This window comes from Harmonia axyridis, chromosome 6 (assembly GCF_914767665.1).
Source record: "Harmonia axyridis chromosome 6, icHarAxyr1.1, whole genome shotgun sequence".
Classification (NCBI taxonomy): domain Eukaryota; kingdom Metazoa; phylum Arthropoda; class Insecta; order Coleoptera; family Coccinellidae; genus Harmonia; species Harmonia axyridis.
The window spans coordinates 39,854,049-39,876,829 of record NC_059506.1 but is presented as its reverse complement, the minus strand read 5'-3'; the positions used below and the strand labels follow the sequence as shown (position 1 = coordinate 39,876,829).

Sequence of the window (22,781 nt, the reverse complement as noted above, 5' to 3'; positions counted from 1 at the left end):
ACGATATTTTCTCTATTTCAGTCAAGTTTTGTGAAATATTGTCGAAATTCAATGAAAAATTCAGATTATATATCCTAGTGACTTTTGTATTGTATATTGGCAGTTGGTGTGACTGTTACGAAAATTGACAGATTACGGAATTTGAATATGAATGGTACGTTTCAAGTTATGAAATAACTTACAAATACTCATTAAATTCGAGAATTATATCTGACAAAATCGATTTAGCACCACCAGAATTGAGAGAAATTGCGAATAATGTTGCAAATCATTTCACTATATGCAAATTATATTATATTGACAATTATTGACGTTTGTTGAAATTTGATAGGATTGGAAATCAGTAGAGACAACCACAAAACGAAAAATATAACTGAAAACGATTCTGTAATGAGTTCATTACAGCACCGTTTTTAGAACTGTAATGAACTCATTACGATACTGAAATAGAGAATAGTATAGTGTGCAACAAGTGGGGAAAGTCCTACTTTTCTCGCGAGTGTGGAAGTTTGTGGCACGAGCCTGAAAGGCGAGTGTCGCAAACACACGAGCGAGAAAAGGACTTTCTCCAATTAATGGACTTGATTCAAATCAAAATGGCCTTCGTTGACAATATATGTTAATTTATTGCGTTTCCATAGAAACGACTCAAAAGCCCAATTTCATTGGTCTACCAAGCGACTAAGCGAGGTGTGGGAAAAGTGCTGTGAGAATAGTTATTTATAATACAAGTGCAGAAGGCATTGATATTCTTCCACGAGTTCAAAATTCAAAAACGAGCCACGAAGTGGCGAGTTTAGGAATGAACGAGTGGTAGAATGAGCCTTCTGTACGAGTATTCTACATTATTTTCTCTAATTCATTGCATTTTCATTGAAATTAATGAAATATTTCCATAAATATAATTTAGTGCTTTTTGTATTGAAAAATGTTGGTTGGCAAAACTGATTTCTTTAAGGCAAATTGATGAATTGACAGATAAAGCCGTGGCGGAAAGTTCGGAGTGCCAACATAGAATAATAAAATATAACCATGAAAACTGTGCGTTTCTGATATATTCTCGCACGATTTTGTTCTACAAGATGTGGAAGAATGAACGGAATAACCACAGAATTAGAGAAATAATATTTCGTGTTTGATTGTCTCAGTCTTTACTTGTCGGATATTCATCTTGATGATTAAAAAGTAAAATAACTTATTTCCGCTTTATAAAGCGGAAATAAGTTATTTTACTTTTTAATCATCAAAATAATATTTCCCACAGTATGAGCAATACATAGTTTTAAAATTGAGTAAGTTATGAAGAATACGCTACTTTTCATAGCAGTTGTAGGAAAATTAATTTTTCTCGATTATTCTTAAAGGGAATCAAAAGTCAATTTTCAAATCACATTTATTTATTTATCGAAATAAAGATGTCTAACATTTTGCAGAAATCGAAAGAACATCCAGTAAAATTATGAACAAGAATAAACATTTCAACAGTAAATATATTCCTTTTCAAGAAGTTCACATTGATATGCGTGTTTTCAAGTAATTTCCGAGAGGATCCATTCTTCCAGCATCCAGTTGACGGTATTGTTCAAATCCAGCCTAAAACTCTGAAAAATACCGAGTCTCCTTCGACTATGACAAAACAATTGATCCTCTCTTTTGAAAATACATCTTTTTCCTCTTCGTCGTTTTGCTTATGTACAATAGTGTTAAAGAGTCCAAGGACGAAAATAGGTTTGTTTTATTAGTTTAAATTAATACTATGATCGGACTAGATAACTCAATTGGCTGTTTCTGAAAGTACCTGAAACACAAAACAAAATTAATCAGGTATAGAAACAGAAAAATTACTAAAGTTACCGCTTCTTCTTCAAATATTCAAATGGATGGGAATGATGGGAAAACATCAGTTTGGATAAAGCTGGTGTTTCAGGAGGAGGAAAAAACTGAAAGAGAAACATTCTAGCGGGATATTCCTGGATTGGATCATCTCAAAAAGTTTCCTCGAGATTTAAAAATCATTTGGATCTTAGCAAGAATATGCTCCTCACTGGATTCCTTACATATTCAATAGAAGTATGTTTTTGATGTGAATACGCTCTATTAGTGTGACGTCACACACCGCCATTTTTGGTTCTCCTGTCAGTGTTCGGAATCCAAACAAATAAATTGTCATTCAAATTAGTACGGTGTCGTTGAAGAAATTGGCTTATTTTCATAAATAAGAGTATTTGAGGAACGATTTCAGTATTAATTGATAGACAGAAGGAACGAGGATAATACCTGTAAGTTTGAATCCTGTATCATTCCCCAGATTTTGTAAAAAGCCGTGTTTATTAGTTGAACTTCAAATTCGAGCTTACTGGCATTAATCTCGTTCCTTCTGTCTATCAATTAATAGTAAAAGCGGTCCTTAAATGATCTTATTTATCAAAATAAGCCAATTTCTTCAACGACACCGTACTAATTTGAATGACAATTTGTTTGTTTAGATTCCGAACACTGACAGGAGAACCAAAAATGGCGGTGTGTGACGTCATCACTAATAGAGCGTATTGTTTCAAGCGTGAATTTACCTAATATTCAAAGAGTACCTATAGTGTCAATTGTATAAAATTTCTCATACAGCATAAAGAGTTAATGAAGTTGATAGATTTAAAAGTGATAATAGCAAAACTAGACAGGTGGATCAATATCTGTATCCCACACACAATCTGACACTCACAAAAAATAATACAATGTACCTACATGTGCATTAAACTATGTAATGCCCTACAAAAGCAATTTAGTTTAATAAATAATGAGAAAGTTTTCATTAAAAATGTGTGTTCATATATTATCATGACATGTGAACTGAAAAATGTCCCATTAAATGAATTGAATTTCTTTCAACGTTTTTCATGTTTACAATGAATTAAGAAACTTGATATATCTATCTTAGAGTAATAAACATAGATGTAGGGAGCATATGTCCTTTTCAGTACCTAAGCAAACTTTGTCCCCAACATGAACTATCAAATTTGGCATGAAGCGCGCGGAAATGAAAACAAATCAGTGATATGATGTTTCACTCAATTCGAGAGTTTCTCCACAAAGAACGCACTTCTTATGTCCCATAGTGCATCAACGTTGCATATTAACTCAAAATTTATCGAAATAAATACCTGAATATATCAGAAATTCAAATAACATTCTTCAAGCGCGCCAAACGACGTGAAACAACCGATGACACTAGGAGAGCAAAAGTTGCCAAACCTTGGATTTCATCAGGTAGATACAGAAAATAATAAATTATCTGCTTATTATAAATTCGACAATTAGGAAAAAAATCAGATTCCAAATATTCAAATTTGCATATTTAATCGAGAATCACTCAAATAAATTTATTTCATTCAATATAAAATACATTCATAATGATATAGTAAAATTGTGGATTTGAAAATATATCACAATACGACAACGTAATCTGACCATGATAGGGACATGTAAAAATTGAGTGTACTCCCTCTATCTATGTTTATCCCTCTGTGATATCTATCTACATAAAAACCAGTAGGGATGAATTTTGACAACCTAGGCCAGAATAGTTATTTATAATACAAGTGCAGAAGGCATTGATATTCTTCCACGAGTTCAAAATTAAAAAACGAGCCACGAAGTGGCGAGTTTTTGAATGAACAAGTGGTAGAATGAGCCTTCTGTAAGAGATACATTATCTTCTGTAATTCATCGCATATTTATTGAAATTAATGAAATATTTCCATAAATATAATTTAGTGATTTTTGCATTGAAAAATGTTGGTTGGCAGAACTGATTTCTTTAAGGCAAATTGATGAATTGACAGATGAAGCCGTGGCGGAATGTTACGAGTACCAACATATAAAAATAAAAAATATCCCCTAAAAATTGTGCGTTTCTGATATATTCTCGCACGATTTTGTTCTCCAAGATGTGGAAGAATGAACGGAATAACCACAGAATTAGAGAAAAGTAATTTTTCCGGTTGAAAACCAGTCCGGGAAAGTTCGTTGCATAGCGACGGATCAGAAAACGGGATTTTGCTGTCTGAATTTTCTCCGAGAAAGAGGACATTCTTGAAAGATCATGACTTTGTTAGGGCTTTTTATGGAAACCTTTGAATGTTGCATTACAGACCAAAAGGGAAAGGATTCAGCCTTCTAAGCGCTTTTTTTCACATTATTCATTCCCTCTCTTCCCTTTACCTGAATTAAGTCAGACTTAGTAACCGACTACACCTCATCGGCCTCAGTCCTCCTCATCTCCTCGTCCTCCAGAAGTTGCATCAACAGCCTGTTCATGTCCGAATCTAGATAAGGTTCAGTCTCAACGTTTCCGCTATCGTAGGAAGTCTTTTTTCCTCTCACGCCCACGAACTTTCCCCTGAACTGATAGGGGATCTTCTTGCCCCTCAGCTCGAAAGGGCCCCATCTCTTCTTTCCACGCATACCTACAAAACCCATGGAAGGTGCTCTTTTTCCAGACATGTAGAGGGACGCTTCGGAGAGGTCGTCGTCTTTCTTGCCACGCATGCCAAAGAAGCCAGAGCTCATGCGTTTTTCCATGTCGTAGGCTGAGTCTGAAAAAGTTTTACACCAGTTCTTCAGTTCCAAACAAAAACATAAAAATTCACATGTACCAGGTCTGTCTAACGAGACGTAAAAGGGTTGGGGAAAAAACGAGTAGTGCCTTGGCTATCTAACGGGTGTTTTTTTTTCGAGGTATATAACTTTAAGTTGGCATTACTGTTCAAGATTACGACCGATTCAACAGCTGTCAAGTGATTTATTCTCAGTTTGGTTTGGCAATTCATCATGAATAGACTCACGCTTGAACAACGCTTGCAAATAGTGCAATTTTATTTCGAAAATAATGGTTCTGTGCGGAATACATATCGCGCACTACGTCCATTTTATTTTGTTTAGCGATGAAGCGCACTTCTGGTTGAATGGCTACGTCAACAAACAAAACTGCCACAGTTGGAGTCCGTACTTCTTCAAAAACGATGATGGCCAGAACGTTACAGTCAATGGTGATCGGTATAGAGCCATAATTACTAACTTTTTCATTCCTGAATTGAACAACCATTGTGTCCAGGAGCTGTGGTTCCAACAAGACGGCGCAACATGTCACACAGTTCGTGCCACAATCGATTTATTGAAAGACACGTTTGGTGACCGCCTAATTTCACGTTTTGGACCTGTGAATTGGCCTCCAAGATCTTGTGATTTAACACCGCTAGACTACTTTCTGTGGGGCTATGTAAAGTCTTGCGGATAAATAGAATTAATGTCAATCGAATAATCCATCGTTGATTTATTGCAATTTAAAGTTCTATAGCTCTAAAAAACACCCTTTACAATAATAGTGACCAGAACGTGTTTTGGACGTGCATAGACTAGATATCTAGATGCCCAACGCACTACTGGTTTTTTTCTCACCCCTCTATGGCGCCCTCTTGGCGCGTAGTCCAGTTATTTAATAGCCAGACCTCGTATGCATAAAAAATACCTACCAGAATCATCTCCTTTCTTGCCCCTCATGCCGAAAAAACCATTGGGTGCCCTCTTCGGCAGCCTGTCGCTGTCCTCCACGTAAAATCGGGGATCCAAAGACCAGGGCTTCTTACCCCTCATCCCCACGAATCCCATAGATGGCGCCCTCTTGTCTATATCGCCCACCAGTCCGGACGGGTACTGCAGAGACGCCACAGGCAGTGGCGCCTGGTTGGTCGCCACCTTGGTGGCGTCATCCTCGTCGGAATCCTCCTCGAAGAAGATGGCGTTCTTGGCATTCTCAACGATCGATTTTTTGCCACGGACTCCGGTGAATCCAGAAGGCGCCCTCTTGTGGTGGTCTTCGGAACGTGCTAGGCAGAGAATCAAGCTGAACGTGAAGGTTGCAGTGGATGAGATACGCATTATTCCTGAAAAAAGAAGAAGAAAGCATACTATAGTATGTTTGAAGAATTATACAATATCAATTTCTTCTTAGAAGGTGATCTTCAGTAGGGATTCATCAAGCCAAGTAGCTTGACATTTTAACCAACTATTTGACTTGAAAATCAAGCTCGTCAAAAATTACCTACTTGAGCTTGACTTGACTTTAAATATTTATTGCTTGACTTGATATCAAGCTACTTGATATTAGTTGAGCTTGATATGCACGCGTCGCACGGCATATATTTCTGCAATCTCATGCGCGCTTAGACTAAATAAGGGGATTCCTCGAGCGCCGAGAGACTGAAGCATTTTCCAGTGCGACTTTATTAGTAGTTTTCTCACATTTCTATGAAATCTATTGGTAGATTTTGGTAGTTTCAGAAATATCTTTCCAAACTTGGCCAAAATGACCAAGGATTTTTCATCAACGCCAGCATCTTCAGCTCCTGTTGAAAGACAATATTCCAGAGCTGCTCCTACAGTTTGAAAAACCCGCAATAGGTTAGGCGATAAATCTATAAGATACCTCATGTGTCTTAGATCCTGGATGGAAAATCATGAAATCAAATAAAGCCTAGAGTTTCTCAATATTCAGAAACTTTGTTTTTTATTATTTTTCATTTTGTTATGATTTATAGTGATTTATGTTTTAGGGTTGGTTATCGTCAATCTTCACTAGAAGCGGCACTAAACGAAGAAAAACCCTCAAACTAAAGAAAAACAATAGTAGACTTCTATTCCCACGCTGATTTTGGCTGCAGAAATAGAATCAAAGCCAACTACCCGAATTTCAAGTTACCTAACGGTTTTTTCTCTAAGCCCACCAAAGAAAAAGTGGGAAACACAAAGAAGCGGGCATAAAATCGACGAAAACCATCATAACCCCTATTCCTTTCCATCTCGGATTAATTGGCGACGCAACCCGACGCCGCGACACCGACGACGCTTTTTAAGTACCAATTTTTTCCGATGACACCCCTCGAAGTGCCGCATAAAAATTACAGCGTCCTTCCTTCGATTCCTAATGGCACTCCTAACAATATCTGTCGATCTCGACGCATCCTCCTACCGTCTCTCCACCCTCGGGCGTCGTTAGTCGGCGGGACGCCGCGACGCGGGCCTCACCGTAGCTTCCACCGATTCCAGGAACTCGCGTCTGGAGCGTCTGCGGGAGGTCCAGATGCTGTTACTTGCTTGGGAAGTTGGGATGTTGGAATTGACGAAGCGATTATCAACCTTTCACTTACACGTTGATTTTTAGTTTTTTTTTGGTTTATTTTTATACCTTCTACGTTTCTGAGGATTACTAACAAGATCGCGAAAATCGGCGAAAGTTAATAATGTTGTCTTATTGAAAAAAAAACATTAGACACTTTTTTTCTAGTCTATAAAACAGGCCAATTGAAAAGTCCCAGGTCTACCATAGTGAAACACATGTTTTTGACTATATTCGATTTTATTATTCCACATAGTTGCCTTTGATGGCGATACAGCGATTATAGCGATCTTACAACTTTTCGATACCATTTTTGTAATACGATTTGTCTTTCGCTTCAAAATAGGCATCAGTTTTGGCGATTACTTCTTCATTAGCGATTGCATTCTTTAAACGATCCAACAACGCTATATAATAATCGCTGTTGATGGTCTGGGCCTTTTGAAGGTAATCAATGAATATTATACCTTGCGCATCCCAGATTACTGATGCCATAACCTTGCCAGCTGACTGTTGTGTTTTTCCTCGCTTTGGATTCGGTTCATCGTGTACAGTCTACTCTGCTGACTGTCGATTGGACTCCGAAGTGAAATGATGGAGCCATGTTTCATCCATTGTCACATATCGACGCAAAAATTCAGGTTAATTGCACTTGAACAGCTTCAAACACTGCTCAGAATCATTAACATGTTGTTGCTTTTGTTCGATTGTAGGCTCGCGTGGCACCCATTTTGTACACAACTTTCTCATGTACAAATATTCGTGAATGATAAGATGTACACGATCAGATGATATCTTCACAATGTCAGCTATCTCGATCAACTTCACTTGAGGGTTATTCAAAATAATTTTGTGAACTTTTTTGATTTTTTTCGTCGATGACAGCATCTTTTGGGCGTCCACTGCGTTCGCCGTCTTCGGTGCTTATTTCACCACGTTTAAACTTAGCAATGATGGATGATTTTCCTGGTGCAGACCCCGTAAATTCTTCATCAAGCCAAGATTTTGCTTCAACTGTATTACACACTGATGTAAGAAATGTGTTTTAAAGGATCTCTTGGATTTGTACAGTTGAAAAATGCCAGAGAATCAAGGAAATTCAGAAAATTCCTGAGCTTCTCTTTGACATTAAAACAGAAAAACTTCCTCCGAATAATAAACAGCAACCAAGCCTGAAACCCAAAAATAAGAAAGTCATCTTCTAATTGAATATTTTCTTCAAACTTCAGTCCCTAAACTTCCCCATAACCATTGTCGAGAGGAGCTGTACTAACCCCGTGAAGTCCTGAGGGTATAACCAACTGCCCCTTAGAGACACCCCCTGGTTTTGCATGTTCCCCACCCTCCTTCAAACCGCAGAACGTCACCGAAGACGGACCGTGGACCGAAGTCAATTTTCGGCCAAGTTACAATCGAATTATAGAGTTTCCAGGCTCGTTAAGCCCGGCCCACATCCACGTACCTTCAGGCCATCTTCCCCGAACTTTTCTAGTCCTCTCGTCATCCCCTCATTGTTGGACAACTCTGCGTATTTTTTTTTTAGAGTTTAGGTTTGCAGCAGGATGATGCCGCATTGTCCGATCCTCGAATACAGGGGTCAATCTTAATTGAAATCTGTTTTTTTTTTCTTTCGAGATTTCCTGCCGTTCTCGAGATATTAATGTCTAGATGAAATCCCGGCTCTCAAATTGCTTCTGCTCTGCCCTAATTGGCAACATCTGAATTATTTGTGGGGGTTAATTGAGTCTGCAGGTAGGTGGTGAGAAACAGCAGGGTAGGCTGTGACGACGTGACGCTTTTCGGTGAGATTGGAGAGAGGCAGAGGTAAGATACGAGTGCCCCTTCAAGTGTAAGAATTTGGTTTTTGAGCTGAGGTGTTTTTATATGAGGAAGATTCTTCATGGAAAAAATCTTTGAGAAAAAAAGCTTTCTGAACATTGCAAATTATAGGATATACAGATATCTCTAAATTAAACCGCCATACGTTAACCATAGATTCGAAAATACTAGTTTCTTTATGAACTATTGTTTAAAAAAAATTAGATTCCTTAATATTGAGAATCCTCCAGGTTTTGTTCGATTTCTAAACTATCCATCCAGGCTCTGAGACACATGAGGCATTTTATAGATTTGTCGCCTAACCTATTGCGGGTTTTTCTAACTGTAAGATCAGCTCTGGAAAATTGTCTTTCAATAGGAGCTGAACATGATGGCGTTGATAAAAATAACCTTGGCCATTTCAGCCAAGATAGGAAAGATATTTCTGAAACTACCAAAATCTACCAATAGATTTCATAGAAATGTGAGAAAACTACTAATAAAGTCACACTGGCGAATGCTTCAGTCTCTCGGCGCTCGAGGAATCTACTCATTTAGTCTAAGCGCGCACGAGATTGTAGAAATATATGCCGTGCGACGCGTGCAAATCAAGCTCAAGTAAAATCGAGTAGCTTGATATCAAGTCAAGCAATAAATATCTAAAATCAAGTCAAGTCAAGCTCAAGTATGTAATTTTTCACGAGTTTGATTTTCAAGTCAAGTAGTTGCTTAAAATATCAACCTACTTGGTTTGATGAATCCCTAGATATACAGGATGTCCAAGTACAATTGATTCCAAAAGGCAAAATTTAGAACAAATCAACGTGGTTAACTCGATAATTAGACGTTCAGAAGTGATGGACCAAATGTTTTTTCATTTCTTCTGTACGTAACGATGTAAATTGCAACTGGCAAAAGTTCTGGTCTACAATTAGCTGTTTTTCTGAAATTTTTCCCATTTCCCAACTACAACAATTTCCGCATCAGTATCTAAAAATATTTGTAACTCTTAAGAAGTAGTTTCCTTTACTGAGCAGCTGAAAATCCCCGTTAAAGAAGAGGCAGGGATCAATGATACATTAACTAAACTCCCTACCTATCAATCTAAGTTTAATCCAACAGGATAATCGTAGAGTGTTGGTAATAAAACTTCTCGAAGTTCAATCAGGAGTAAGTGATTGGTACGCCCTTTAGCGCCCACTTTGTCACCTTAATGAGGAACGCACCCCTTCATCTATATTTCGGAAGTTTCTTGTTAGAACTTTTGGCGGTTAACTTGGCCAAAAAGTTGCTCGAGAGTAGTCTAATTACCTATGTTAGATTCTCCACATAACAAGAAAAGAACTATTCTCAATTCATATCGTGAGGCTGAGTTTGTCATGTGTTTTCGGCTTTTGTATATGGCTGGCAAAGTTTGCGGTAGATTCTGAACGATTGTTTCGAAATCTGACGTTCTGTCGTTGAAAGTTTGAGTAACAATAACATTGTAGGCTGTGGTTTGCTTCTGTCAAGTGTGCGAACTACATAACTCTGTTTCTCGGTATCTCCATTGAGATAGATCGGTATCTGTCAAAATGGGGTTGACATAAAAGGACAGTAACAAGGTTATGTTGTTTATTTTTGAACAATTGACCTTAGGAGACTGAAAACAGTGTATTGAACAAAATTATTACGCATTTCACACAATCAGATCAGAAGAACTCAATTGTCGTAAATCTTGAATAAAATTCTTTTCTGATCCTGATCCTAAAGATCATTCTAAATATTCTCTTTTCATAAATACTGGAACTAACAATGTATCCAGTATGATACATACTGGAAAGACCGTATCACATTTTTGCCAAAAAGTTTGCTATTCTCATGCCATCCCAATATGTACAACAGTTTACCTGGAACGTAAACTACGCCAGGATGTTATTTCTAGGTCCTGAGGACGTTCCATCATTCTAAATTAATTAGTTCAACTTTGAACATTTTTGATCGATCTTCCGTCAGAATATTTGAATTTTCAACACATTCGACTAACATTCCGTGATGAATTCGCTCTCAACATCATCTGACTGACTAGCTATATGTTCGAGTTTTCGGTTAAAAAAACAATTCGTTCTTCTCTAGGAAAATATATGATAATTCTTCTACATGTGGAATTATTCTCGTTAAAAAAGAAAACTGATATTCACGTTCTTCTTCTATCGAGAGCATCTGTGAAATAGTAGAAACCTACTTCTTCAAAGCATCTTCAGAATGACGAAACCATTGTTTTTAACGAGCTAAAAATGCATCTGCGAATGTCTCAGATTGCTCTCTAACGGATACTTGACTCTGGCATTAGAAAATTCATTTATGTGAAATGTACAGTATGCTGATAGCTTTATGCAGATTGAAAGTTAGCCGAAGAACAAGGATGCTATTTTATGAATATTCAGATGGAACTCTATCATTCTGCGCTGAATATTATTGCGTACCTACAGTCCCTTATCAACAGTAGTAAACCTGATATAAAGATAAAAAATTTAAGTATAAAATGCATTCAACAATAAAAATTTCTTTATGGTCATTGGGAATTTAATCAAAAGTAGTGTATCCTAGTTAGTACCCTTGTTTGAAGCTTGGGGAAAAGGTTATGAAGGAAAATTGAATGAATTTTGTGAGTCCAATTCAACATCATCTCTTAATTCTTGTGTGATGATCATGAAAGACGGAGTTGATTTCTCAGCGGCTATAGGAGTTTTTCCGTATGGAAATAAGACAATTTTTCTAAGATATATATTTACGATTTTATGAACGAAAACCAGTTTTTAAAAAACGATTTCAGATATATCGTCAACATTTTCAGAATATCTAATTGGACTGGCTACAAATAATAATACATATGGTATTTATTATATCTCATCTCTAATAAAAAGTGACCTAATATAGACACACATGTGCAGTTTAGCATGAATTGGTAGTATGACAATATATCATATGGTTGGAATGTGTAATTATATTGAGGAAAAAGTTCAAATTTTTGCAATTCTCCTATCTGAAGCCAAGGTCCCTAGCTCTGATGAATCGATAACCAAACATGTTGCAAATCACGTCAATTTGTGATGAACCATGAGCATAAGTCGTAATTTGGATAATGGATTTATAGAGACAGGATCCACACATTTCACACGTTGCTGTCATCGAGAGAGGTCTTCTTGCTGGAGATAATACCTTCAATTAGCTTTGGTAGGCTTTGCCTGGAGTCGATAGAAGTAGGCCATTCAGAAAAACGTTAATTTTCTCAATTGGATGGTTATGATAACTTTCGACTAGAACAGACGTAGACTTTGTTTGTACCCCTTCGTGATGTTTTCGCCCAGTAAATAATGCACCCATTATTTCAGGCAAGTGCATTCCAGGAAACTGCTTAATGTTTCCATCCAAAGGTGGTTGATCACTCCCGAAAAAAAATACAGTCTCTCGCGGCCCACTTAACGTTTAAGAACAACATCGGGAGGAGAACTTCCGCAGCTTCTGACGTAAATCAGGAGCAGAATCCCCAAAGGACCACTAGAGATCTTAAAACAGCGGAAGGGATGCTTTTATAAGCAGACTGAATTTCTCATCTCGACAAACAGATATACGATGTGAAAACATGGATGTCTGGTACTCACGTACGCCGCTGGATGTGGGGCAGGGTCAGCGACGTTTGTTCTTTAAGGAAATGTTTTGGACGTTGGCCATTTAAGGATGTGGATCTTGCGTTTGGAGTGATTGTTGCTATCGCTGGATGGATTTGACCTATTCCGGATTGTATTGTTGTTGTTAGGGTGGTAGGAATCTGATCGCCTGTTGCACCAAAGTATTTTGCAACTTTTCAAATAAATTACGATGCACGAAAAGCATTCAGAATTAGAATGACAAGAAAAAGTTGTGTTATTATTATTAAAATCAATAATTAATCGTTCCAAAGAAGACAAATTCAACTTCCCTAAACTTTCAACAGTTTACGTTACGAAATGTATAGAATCCTAAATTGGAATAAAATAATCCATCAGTTCATCATTCATAGCTTTTTTCTCGAAAATTTAGCGTTAATTCAAAATTTAGCGGAATAGTTCAGGCTTAAATTGTTTTTTCGATTCATACTTCTTCAATATTCGTAATTTCGAATAACCGTAAAGTGGAATTGATCAAGATAGCAGACATTGTGAAGATATCATCTGTTCATCATATAATTCATGAATATTTGTACATAAGAAAGCTGGGTGCAAAATGGGTGACGCGCGAGCTAACAATCGATCAAAAGCAACAACGTGTTAATGATTCTGAGCAGTGTTTCAAGCTGTTTAAGTGCAATAAACCTAAATGTTTGCGTCGATATTTGACAATGTATGAAACATGGCTCCATCATTTCACTCCGGAGTCCAATCGACAGTCAGCTGAGCGTACTCCACACAATGAACCGAATCCGAAACGAGGAAAAACACAACAATTAGCTGGCAAGGTTATGGCATCAGTATTCTGAGATGCGCAAAGTATAATATTCATTGATAACCTCCAAAAGGGCCAGACCCTCAACAGCGATTATTATATAGCTTTATTGGATCATTTAAAGGATGAAATCGTTAAAAAACGGCCCCATTTGAAGAAAAAAAGGTGCTGTTTCATCAAGACAATGCGCTGTGTCACAAATCAATGAAAACAATGGCAAAATTGCATGAATTGAGCTTCGAATTGCTTCTGCATCCACCGTATTCGCCAGATCTGGCCCTCAACGACCTTTTCCTGTTCTCAGACCTCAAAAGAATGCTCGCTGAAAAGAAATTTAGCGCCAATGAAGAAGTTATCGCCAAAATTGAGGCCCATTTTGAAGCGAAAGACAAATCGTACTACAAAAATGGTATCTAAAAGTAAGAAAATCGCTTTAATCTCGCTGTATAGCCCTCGAAAGCAACTATGAATGATAAAATAGCATATTAGATACCAAAAAAATGTGTTTTACTATGGTAGACAGGGACTTTTCAATTGGCCTGTTATTTTGCAACTAGATACTATTCAGCAGTAGTTTTCAGTAGTTAAAGCTCTGGATTGATGTTGCAAATTATGTCTCAACAACTGGTCCATAATCTATTTATTTTAAGATATTTGCGATTATTTTTGAGTATTTATTTCTATTTATTTTCTAGTTTTTCATTAAAAACATCTGAATCCTTTATATTCCCAAAATAAATATTTCAAACCCTCGTTCCGCCTTTTCGCAACCAAAGACAAGTTAACCCCATTTGGGTATACAACAACCCCTAAATCTTCCCTCTTGAAGAGACGCAGGCGAGAAACAGGAATTAACACCTCAAACATCTTATGTCATCAACAACCAGCTCCAATCCAACCTAGCGGTTTTGAAGTTCTGTAAATACACACACACATACACGCACACACAACTGTGCCCCCTCGTCTTGTGCAAACAGAAGCAGCCGAAGAGAGACAGCATCTTGCCAAGTTGCCCTAGGCCTCCCCCGATTCGAACGTGTCGTGCTAATTAGGTTCGACATACCCGTCAGGATTTCCGCGAAGGATTTGCCCGGAGTTTTCGAAATGTTTTCGGCGATCTAGGAGAAAAAGTTAGCGGAGTAAATAAGACCGGGATTGATTGTTTGGGTTGCTTGATGCGATTTGGGGGTAGATTGTGGAGGGACATGGCCAAACGAGCCTTCGTTTGTTGGGCGATCTGTTGTTTCGGCGATTTGGAATCGAATTAAGGTGAAGTTAAGGGGACCGGAAGTTCAATTGGAGGTTCGGGCCATGGGTTTTTAAAGAAACGTTTCAATATGTTGTCGAAGAGCAAATAAAGATTATAGAGATGGAAATATAGTATTTACATTTTTCGGGACGACGTTCATTTGTAACAAGACGGCAATACGTTTCACACAAGCGATAAAACAATCGCTGTTTTGCAAGAAAAATTTCCTGACCGTGATCATAATTGACCAACAAGATCTTGTGATTTAACACCTTTAGACTTTTTTCGTTGGGACCATGTGGAAGATATGCCCTACAATCGATTCAAGGTCTTAAAGATGGAATTCAAATTTTCGAACATTTCCTCTTTTGAAATATGGGTCCTGCCCTGATCCCTTCTTGGAAGAATTTCAATATTATCTGTAAAGTTTGAAAAGTTATAATAATACTAGGGATTCTTCAAGCTAAGTAGCTTTACATTTTAACCAACTATTTGACTTGAAAATCAAGCTCGTGAAAAATTATATACTTGAGCTTGACTTGACTTGATGATTTTAGATATTTATTGCTTGCCTTGATATCAAGCCACTTGATATTACTTGAGCTTGATATGCACGCGTCGCACGGCATATAATTCTGCAATCTCTTGCTTGCTCAGAATGAATAAGGGGATTCCTCGAGCGCCGAGAGACTGAAGAATTCACCAGTGTGACTTTATTAGTAGTTTTCTCACATTTCTATGAAATCTATTGGTAGATTTTGGTAGTTTCAGAAATATCTTTTCAAACTTGGCCAAAATGGCCAAGGATTTTTCAATCAAAGCCAGCATCTTCAGCTCCTGTTGAAAGACAATTTTCCAGAGCTGCTCTTACAGTAACAAAAACTCGCAATAGGTTAGGCAACAAATCTATAAGATGCCTCAGGTGTCTTAGATCCTGAATGGAAAATTATGAAATCAAGCAAAGCCTGGAGGTTTCTCAATATAAAGAAGATGACTTGAAATCAAGTCAGGCTCAAGCCAAGTAGCTTGAAAATCAAGCCAAGCCGTGGATCCCTACGTTCATGGGAACTTGAATTTTCTAAAGTTATTTTGAAACACCTCGTATAAAATCGAGAAAAAACTTCATATAACCAAATTCCATAAGCCACTGGACCTTTTCTATCAGTACGAACGTCCCAATCTAAAATAAAAAAAATTCCCATTCTCATTGTTGTGGGAGAAAAAGGAACCGAAAGGAATGATCGTATATTCAAACCTCATTCTCGGGTTTCGCTCAGCCAGTATTTGTTCCAACGGTTCGTGCTAGAATTCGGAGCTAAAAAGCGAGACAGAATGTTTTACGTGAAGTTCAAGACTTGATGTGTCTGGCAAATCTACAATTCAATTGGGTTGGCGTGCGATCGTTCTGGATATTGTTTAAACCTTACAGTGGACCCGCAAACAAGAATTGAGGTTTTTTTCGTAGGCATAATTTTGTTTTTCAATCTAGGACAATAATTTAAGTTGATGATTTCAGAATTTTGGCCCAAAAAATTCAGATTTGGAAATATGCAATTTTTAAAATAAATTCTATAAAGAAAGTAAGCGAATTCATTCTTCATATAGACAGAATTTAGGCATCATAGGTTATAATGCTTGCTCTATTTTGTCAGTTTTGTCATCCTTTTTGTGTTTTGCGATTTTGACAATGGATGAAAATATTCAACGAAGAATATTTAATTTAATATTTCCAACCAGTAGAAATTTTTGCCTTTTCATTCCCTCGGACATTCCTCCCCTCAATAACAATAATGGAATGTTCCCTTTCGGCCAATCGAATAGAAGCAGAGAAGTATAGAAGAAGCACAGATCCATCTTTTCCGATTTATTATAGTGAGTTATTATAACTCATGCTGTTTGTTAATTAATTGCTCAAAAGCAGTTGAATAATGAATATATAATTCAATAGGAGTAGATAAAATTATTTTTTCAAAGTATAAGATTTCGCCCTGTGAAGTTTCCGAACAACAGACTCAGATTCGAGTTCAAAAGCCTTCATCACGCTGCGTCCCTGAAACTTCAGCCTCACATTGCATAAGAAGAACCTTGAAAACCATCTAGATCACCCGGAAAAGATAGGAAACCATAAAAGTCAACCTTCACGGACTAACACAATAATTCAGATCACATTAACGTTTTGAAAAGCAACCCTTACAATATGAAAAAGTTAACAATCTGGTCAGAAGTCGGCTTCAAAATCGATATTTCAATCACCTGGTCTCGCACGCACTACCCTCGACAATTAATGCTAAATGAACAAACCTTTTTGTTTTCAGGAAAAGTTTCGAAAAACTCCTTTAATATGGATTGTGGACTTGTTGAATAAAAGACGCCGGAGTTAATTGGATGGAGGGAGCAGAAAACAAATAATTTCTTTGAGTTTGTGAATTTTATTTCGTTTCAGGTATTGTGGTAAAGGTCAGGCCACACTAGAAGGTTTCACGTAGCAGAAGTCCTTAATTCGATGATAACAACTTAGCGTCAATTGAATAGAGAAATAATTAAAAAATCAAACTGAACATGATATTTTGATTCAATTTTTCTTAGACCTCTCAGTAAGAAAAATTTCCAACTAGAAACTTTGGAAAAATCAGTCAAATTTTGAATTTCTATACAAGAATCGTTATATCTCCTGAAATATTTGTCACAGACCCCTTAAATACAAACGTTTTTTATTGATCCAGCTCTTATCTAAAACATGATGAGGTTTCAAGTATGTATCTTGAGCCCGAAAGATGTGGCAGCCTCAAGAAAATTAACAAATTTTTTTTTTTTAATTTCAGTTTATAGTCTATAATTTCTGAAATGATGGACTAATCGACCAACTGACATTTTCGTGATCTTCGTTATCGAATCAATTGACAAAATACTATTAAATTCCCAACATAATTTTTTATGATTCAATTTTTTGTGAACATATTAAAAATAATAACCCAAAACCTGCGAACAACGCGTTAAGCAATGGACACACTGAATGGAAAACAACCATACACAGATAAAGGCAAATACGTGTGTTTAATTTCATTGATTCGTGCGATGCCTTATGTTCCATGTAATCCCTCAGGACCTGGGACTCCCTTTCATCAGAAATTAATTACATTAGAGTTTTTTTTCGCTTCCTCTTTTAATCATGAAAATTGGACAGTGTATAAATTAGTATGGAAAATCGTCAACGAATTTGAGATGATATAATTGGCTCCCTACGTGTTGCATCAGTCCAGTTGTTCCAATAAAAAAAGTTTTAATATTCTATAGGATAAAATAAATTAATGATCTACTCTTGACCTTTGGAAAAACTAATTGTCGGATTTATTCGAGAAAGAGCAATACAAATTGTTCACTTAAAACAATGAAGCATATGTGTCGATGAATCTCAATATAAGCAGAGGAAATGTAAACGGAGCATCATACATTTCAACGTAGGATACAAGGGAACAGATAAAAACCTAAGCAAAAACTCTGTCTCCCCGTATAGTTGTAGTGATAGGTTTATGTATTTGTTTAGAAAATAAGCTGACAAATTTATATTGAAGGGCTTCTTTTTCATCCAGATCAAATCTTTTCACCCTTCCTCTTCACCAGAAGTTGACAACGCATATATTATAATCAAATTTGAAAACAAAAAAGGAAAGAACCAGAAAGGGGCAATAAATATTATATTTTCCATCCTCTACCATATTGAATGATGACAATTGAAATCACCACAATAAATTGAAGGATACGAAAGAATCATATCGAAATTTTCAAGTCAAAAACTCACTAATGATTTTCCAACATAATAAGCTAGAGCACAAACAGAACTCAATAGGCAATATATCAATACCTAATCTGCTAAAAATCCTCTTTCACGGAGTTGTTGTTCAGTTGCCTTGAGGGTTTCTTGAAGAAAGATGACCACCGCATCATCGTCTATGGCCAATGTCAACAAAATAAATCACTCCTGACCTTAGAAATCCCTTCAAAAATCAAGTAAATAGTACCAAATCTGCTCCAGAATCAGGAGGGTCTTCAACCAGGACCGATTCTCTAAGTGATAATTTTTGAAACCTCAAATGTACCAGGATCTTTATAGGCCCCTTATATTAGGGAATCATCTCCCATAGATTTATACTGATTGTATTCCATCAAAAAAACGTTACAAAAATGCAAAGAAAATATTACAACTTCTTGACATAATCGATGTAGCATATTTCGTATTCACATGAAATTTCGAATAATATAACTCTTGACGCCCCTATTTCCATAAGAGCCATAGACGAAACCCAAATAAACTCCCTCAAACTATAGATACGCTTAAACAAGTCTCAAGGCAGAATTCATCCAAATTCATGAAAATGGAAAACACCACCCCATAAGAAAACATTAGGTATATCCATATTAATTTCTTCGAAATATCCCTTCAAAACGTGTTAACCCTTCACCCCCCTGTTTTTCGACCCTCAAGCATTCATACTTAAGGTTTCTGCGATTGTATATGGAAGCAGGTCATCTACATAAATTAGCCCCATCCTTTGTGGGTGATGCCGGTATCTAGAAGGCGTAGGACACGGCCATTTCCTGAGGAAATATCCAGCCTCTTGGGAAGCTGGGTGTAGTGCGGAAATGTATGTTAATTTCTTGTCTTTGAGCGATGGCTGTTTTGAACTTGTTGCGGTGATGCGTTTGTACATATGTGCTCTATTGGCGTGTTAGGGTAGTTGTGTTAACAATGAGGAATTTTGTGTTGATTCAGTTATTTACACCTCAAGTTAATTCGATTTGTCATTCAGAAAATGATGTACAGATTATAAATATCAAATCTGTGTTATAATGGTATATTATTCAACGAGCGGTAATGTAGGTCATAACTCACGCAGATGTAATTCATCAAGTGAGTAATGACCATTGCCGCAAGTTGAATACTATACTTTATCTACGACTATATCAATAAATACTAAGAAACAAATACAGACTTAGAATATAGATAGAAGGAACGCAAAGTAAATATTTGTGCTCGATCCCGAATACAAGAGAGATGGAAACTTAGTGTCGCCAATCACAATCGAACTAGCTTCGGCTAGCTCGAATCCAGTACAGAGTACAGAGATAGAGCTTTATTGAAAAACGTTAATAGTTACCTATAACAATGCTATACAAATTTCAGCTTGTAATTACTCATTTTGTTTATTGATAACATTAAGTGTAAATTTTGACCAAACAGTAAAAATTTTTGCCTCTTTAGTTTCTGTGATTGACGTTTAAGAAATTACGTAATTTTAAATTCTTTATATTGATTTCATTATTCATTTTGAGTGTGCTTCTTAGCATGTAGTGGAAAGTCCATAGACACAATGCTTTAAATTAAGTGCTAAGTTCACTTAAATATACCAAAAAAAATATTCCCTGTAAACGATGACCTAATATTCTTACTGCTACACCAATTTTGAAAATTTATGTAAACTCCTTAATATTTTTTCGGGCTAGTAATTCTGTATGGTAACATTAGCTGCTTGTATTTTGGAAATGTATATAATATTTCATCTTCATCATCTGAATTAATCGTTTTCAGCAAAACATTCACAATAATTAGATATCAACTTAATTTGAAAACGTCAAAATTATTAAAGTGACATTCCCTCGGACATTCCTCCCCTCAATAACAATAATAGAATGTTCCCTCTCGGCCAATCGAATAGAAGCAGAGGAGTATAGAAGCACAGATCCATCTTTTCCGATTTATTATAAGCAGAGAGTTATTTTAACTCACGCTGTTTGTTAATCGATACTATTAATTGCTTAAAAGCAGTTGAATAATGAATATATAAGTTGTTGTCTCAAAGCCTTGTTTACCCAAATGTTGCAAGAAAGTTCAGATGAGATTGAATATTGCATGTGAAATGTGCAAAAAGTATTTGTGCAGCACGATATAGCTTTTTCTATCAATAATTCATAACCCCTTCATAAGCCAAATTTAAAATACTGAATTTTGCATGTTCAAAATTCACATCGTCAATTAGGTACATTAAAATTTAAGGAGGTCAGCAATTTTCTTTCCAAAGTATTCAAAACTGTGTCAATGAACTAATTCCCAATAAAAATTCGAATATCCAATTCCCAGATACACTTTTGTGTTCCTAACCATCATTTATGGGATCAAGCATTCATGAATTCAACACTCTGCGGTCACTAGAGCGTGATGAAAACATTCGTAGTGAATCAGTTCAGTAAGAATCTAGAATTTCATTCATAAGTCTAATTTTATCCTTCAAGATCAGCATCGTAAATAGCCGCACACGAAAAACGATACAGATGCGGAACTGGCCCTCCCGAAGTCCGTATTTAGATCCCATCTAAAATTAGCATCACCTCCACTATATGCCCCTACATGGAGCGCCGCTCAGTTGGGGGTAGGTTAAAAATAGACAAAGGAAAGACAACGCAGACTTAACAAACGTTTATGTATAAATATATTGGCGTAATGTAAAAAAATACATCGATATAAATCAATACAATGACATAAATAAATAACCAAGTCAAAAACAAAATAGCAGTTCTCAAATATGGTCGAGTTTACATAATATTGTACAGGTTGACCTAGGGTTGGCGGTCTTTGCTGATTTACTTAAATAGTTGTTCCAAATTTCTCAAAATTGCGATTCGAATTAAATTTAATTTAAAAGTTATATACAATATAACAGGGCGAAGATGACTCACGCGCTTAGAAGCATTTGCGGTGGACGATTCCAGGGCCGGATTCGTCGTATTCCTGCTTGGAGATCCACATCTGTTGGAAGGTGGACAGGGAAGCCAAGATGGATCCTCCGATCCAGACGGAGTATTTCCTCTCAGGTGGAGCGATGATCTTGATCTTGATGGTCGAGGGAGCCAAGGCGGTGATCTCCTTCTGCATCCTGTCGGCGATACCTGGGTACATGGTGGTACCTCCGGAGAGGACGGTGTTGGCGTACAAGTCCTTACGGATGTCAACGTCACACTTCATGATGGAGTTGTAGACGGTTTCGTGGATACCGCAGGATTCCATACCCAAGAAGGAAGGCTGGAAGAGAGCTTCAGGGCAACGGAACCTCTCGTTACCGATGGTGATGACCTGACCGTCGGGAAGTTCGTAGGACTTCTCCAAGGAGGTGGAGGCGGCAGCTGTGGCCATTTCTTGCTCGAAGTCCAAAGCGACATAGCAGAGTTTCTCCTTGATGTCACGGACAATTTCCCTCTCAGCGGTGGTGGTGAAAGAGTAACCCCTTTCGGTGAGGATCTTCATGAGGTAGTCGGTCAAGTCCCTACCGGCCAAGTCAAGACGGAGGATGGCGTGGGGAAGGGCGTAACCTTCGTAGATTGGTACGGTGTGAGAGACACCATCACCAGAGTCCAAGACGATACCGGTGGTACGACCGGAAGCGTACAAGGAGAGGACAGCTTGGATGGCAACGTACATAGCTGGGGTGTTGAAGGTTTCAAACATGATCTGGGTCATCTTTTCCCTGTTAGCCTTGGGGTTCAACGGGGCTTCAGTCAAGAGGACTGGGTGTTCCTCTGGAGCAACACGGAGCTCGTTGTAGAAGGTGTGGTGCCAGATCTTCTCCATATCGTCCCAGTTGGTGATGATACCGTGCTCGATGGGGTATTTCAGGGTGAGGATACCTCTCTTGCTCTGGGCCTCATCTCCAACGTATGAGTCCTTCTGTCCCATACCGACCATCACACCCTGGTGCCTGGGGCGACCCACGATGGAGGGAAAGACGGCACGTGGTGCGTCATCTCCGGCGAAACCGGCCTTGCACATACCGGAGCCGTTGTCAACGACGAGAGCCGCAACATCGTCGTCACACATGTTGTCTTAGGTTGTTTTTTTTTTGTCGGGACACGAAAGAACGCACGTAGGAACTGTTAGCTAGTGGAGCTGGCGACTGGCGGATCGTAGAGCGGCTCCGCACCTTTATACCCTCACCTCCCGCTTACGCTGCGTTTATGTTTAGAGGCGGCCGTGCGGTCTATTTTCGGATTTTACTATAAAAGAAGCATCGCGTCAAGACGCCGTACTTG

General features: G+C 37.6%; 2 protein-coding genes across 4 annotated transcripts in view; both read right to left on the bottom strand.

Annotated features, from left to right (window-relative positions):
- Window positions 1–1,379: 1,379 nt before the first annotated feature.
- The window catches only part of LOC123683396 (tachykinins), a 56,635-nt gene continuing 35,233 nt past the window's right edge, over window positions 1,380–22,781 (bottom strand). For all 3 annotated transcript variants that reach the window (XM_045622408.1, XM_045622410.1, XM_045622409.1), the window contains exons 2-4: window positions 5,529–5,939; window positions 4,219–4,592; window positions 1,380–1,798 (exon numbers count right to left, since the gene is read on the bottom strand). In XM_045622408.1, the coding sequence (XP_045478364.1) occupies window positions 4,246–4,592; window positions 5,529–5,934 (753 nt within the window). In that variant the 5' untranslated portion in view covers window positions 5,935–5,939 and the 3' untranslated portion in view covers window positions 1,380–1,798; window positions 4,219–4,245. The remainder of the gene's footprint in view (window positions 1,799–4,218; window positions 4,593–5,528; window positions 5,940–22,781) is intronic.
- Window positions 21,160–22,713, bottom strand: LOC123683395 (actin, muscle). Its single transcript, XM_045622407.1, has one exon. It carries the CDS (start codon window positions 22,567–22,569, stop codon window positions 21,439–21,441), a length of 1,131 nt encoding a protein of 376 aa, XP_045478363.1. The 5' UTR covers window positions 22,570–22,713; the 3' UTR covers window positions 21,160–21,438.

Bases quoted from the DNA above. Each gene is read 5' to 3' on its own strand.
- LOC123683395 (XM_045622407.1), bottom strand. From the start codon at position 22,569: ATGTGTGACGACGATGTTGCGGCTCTCGTCGTTGACAACGGCTCCGGT.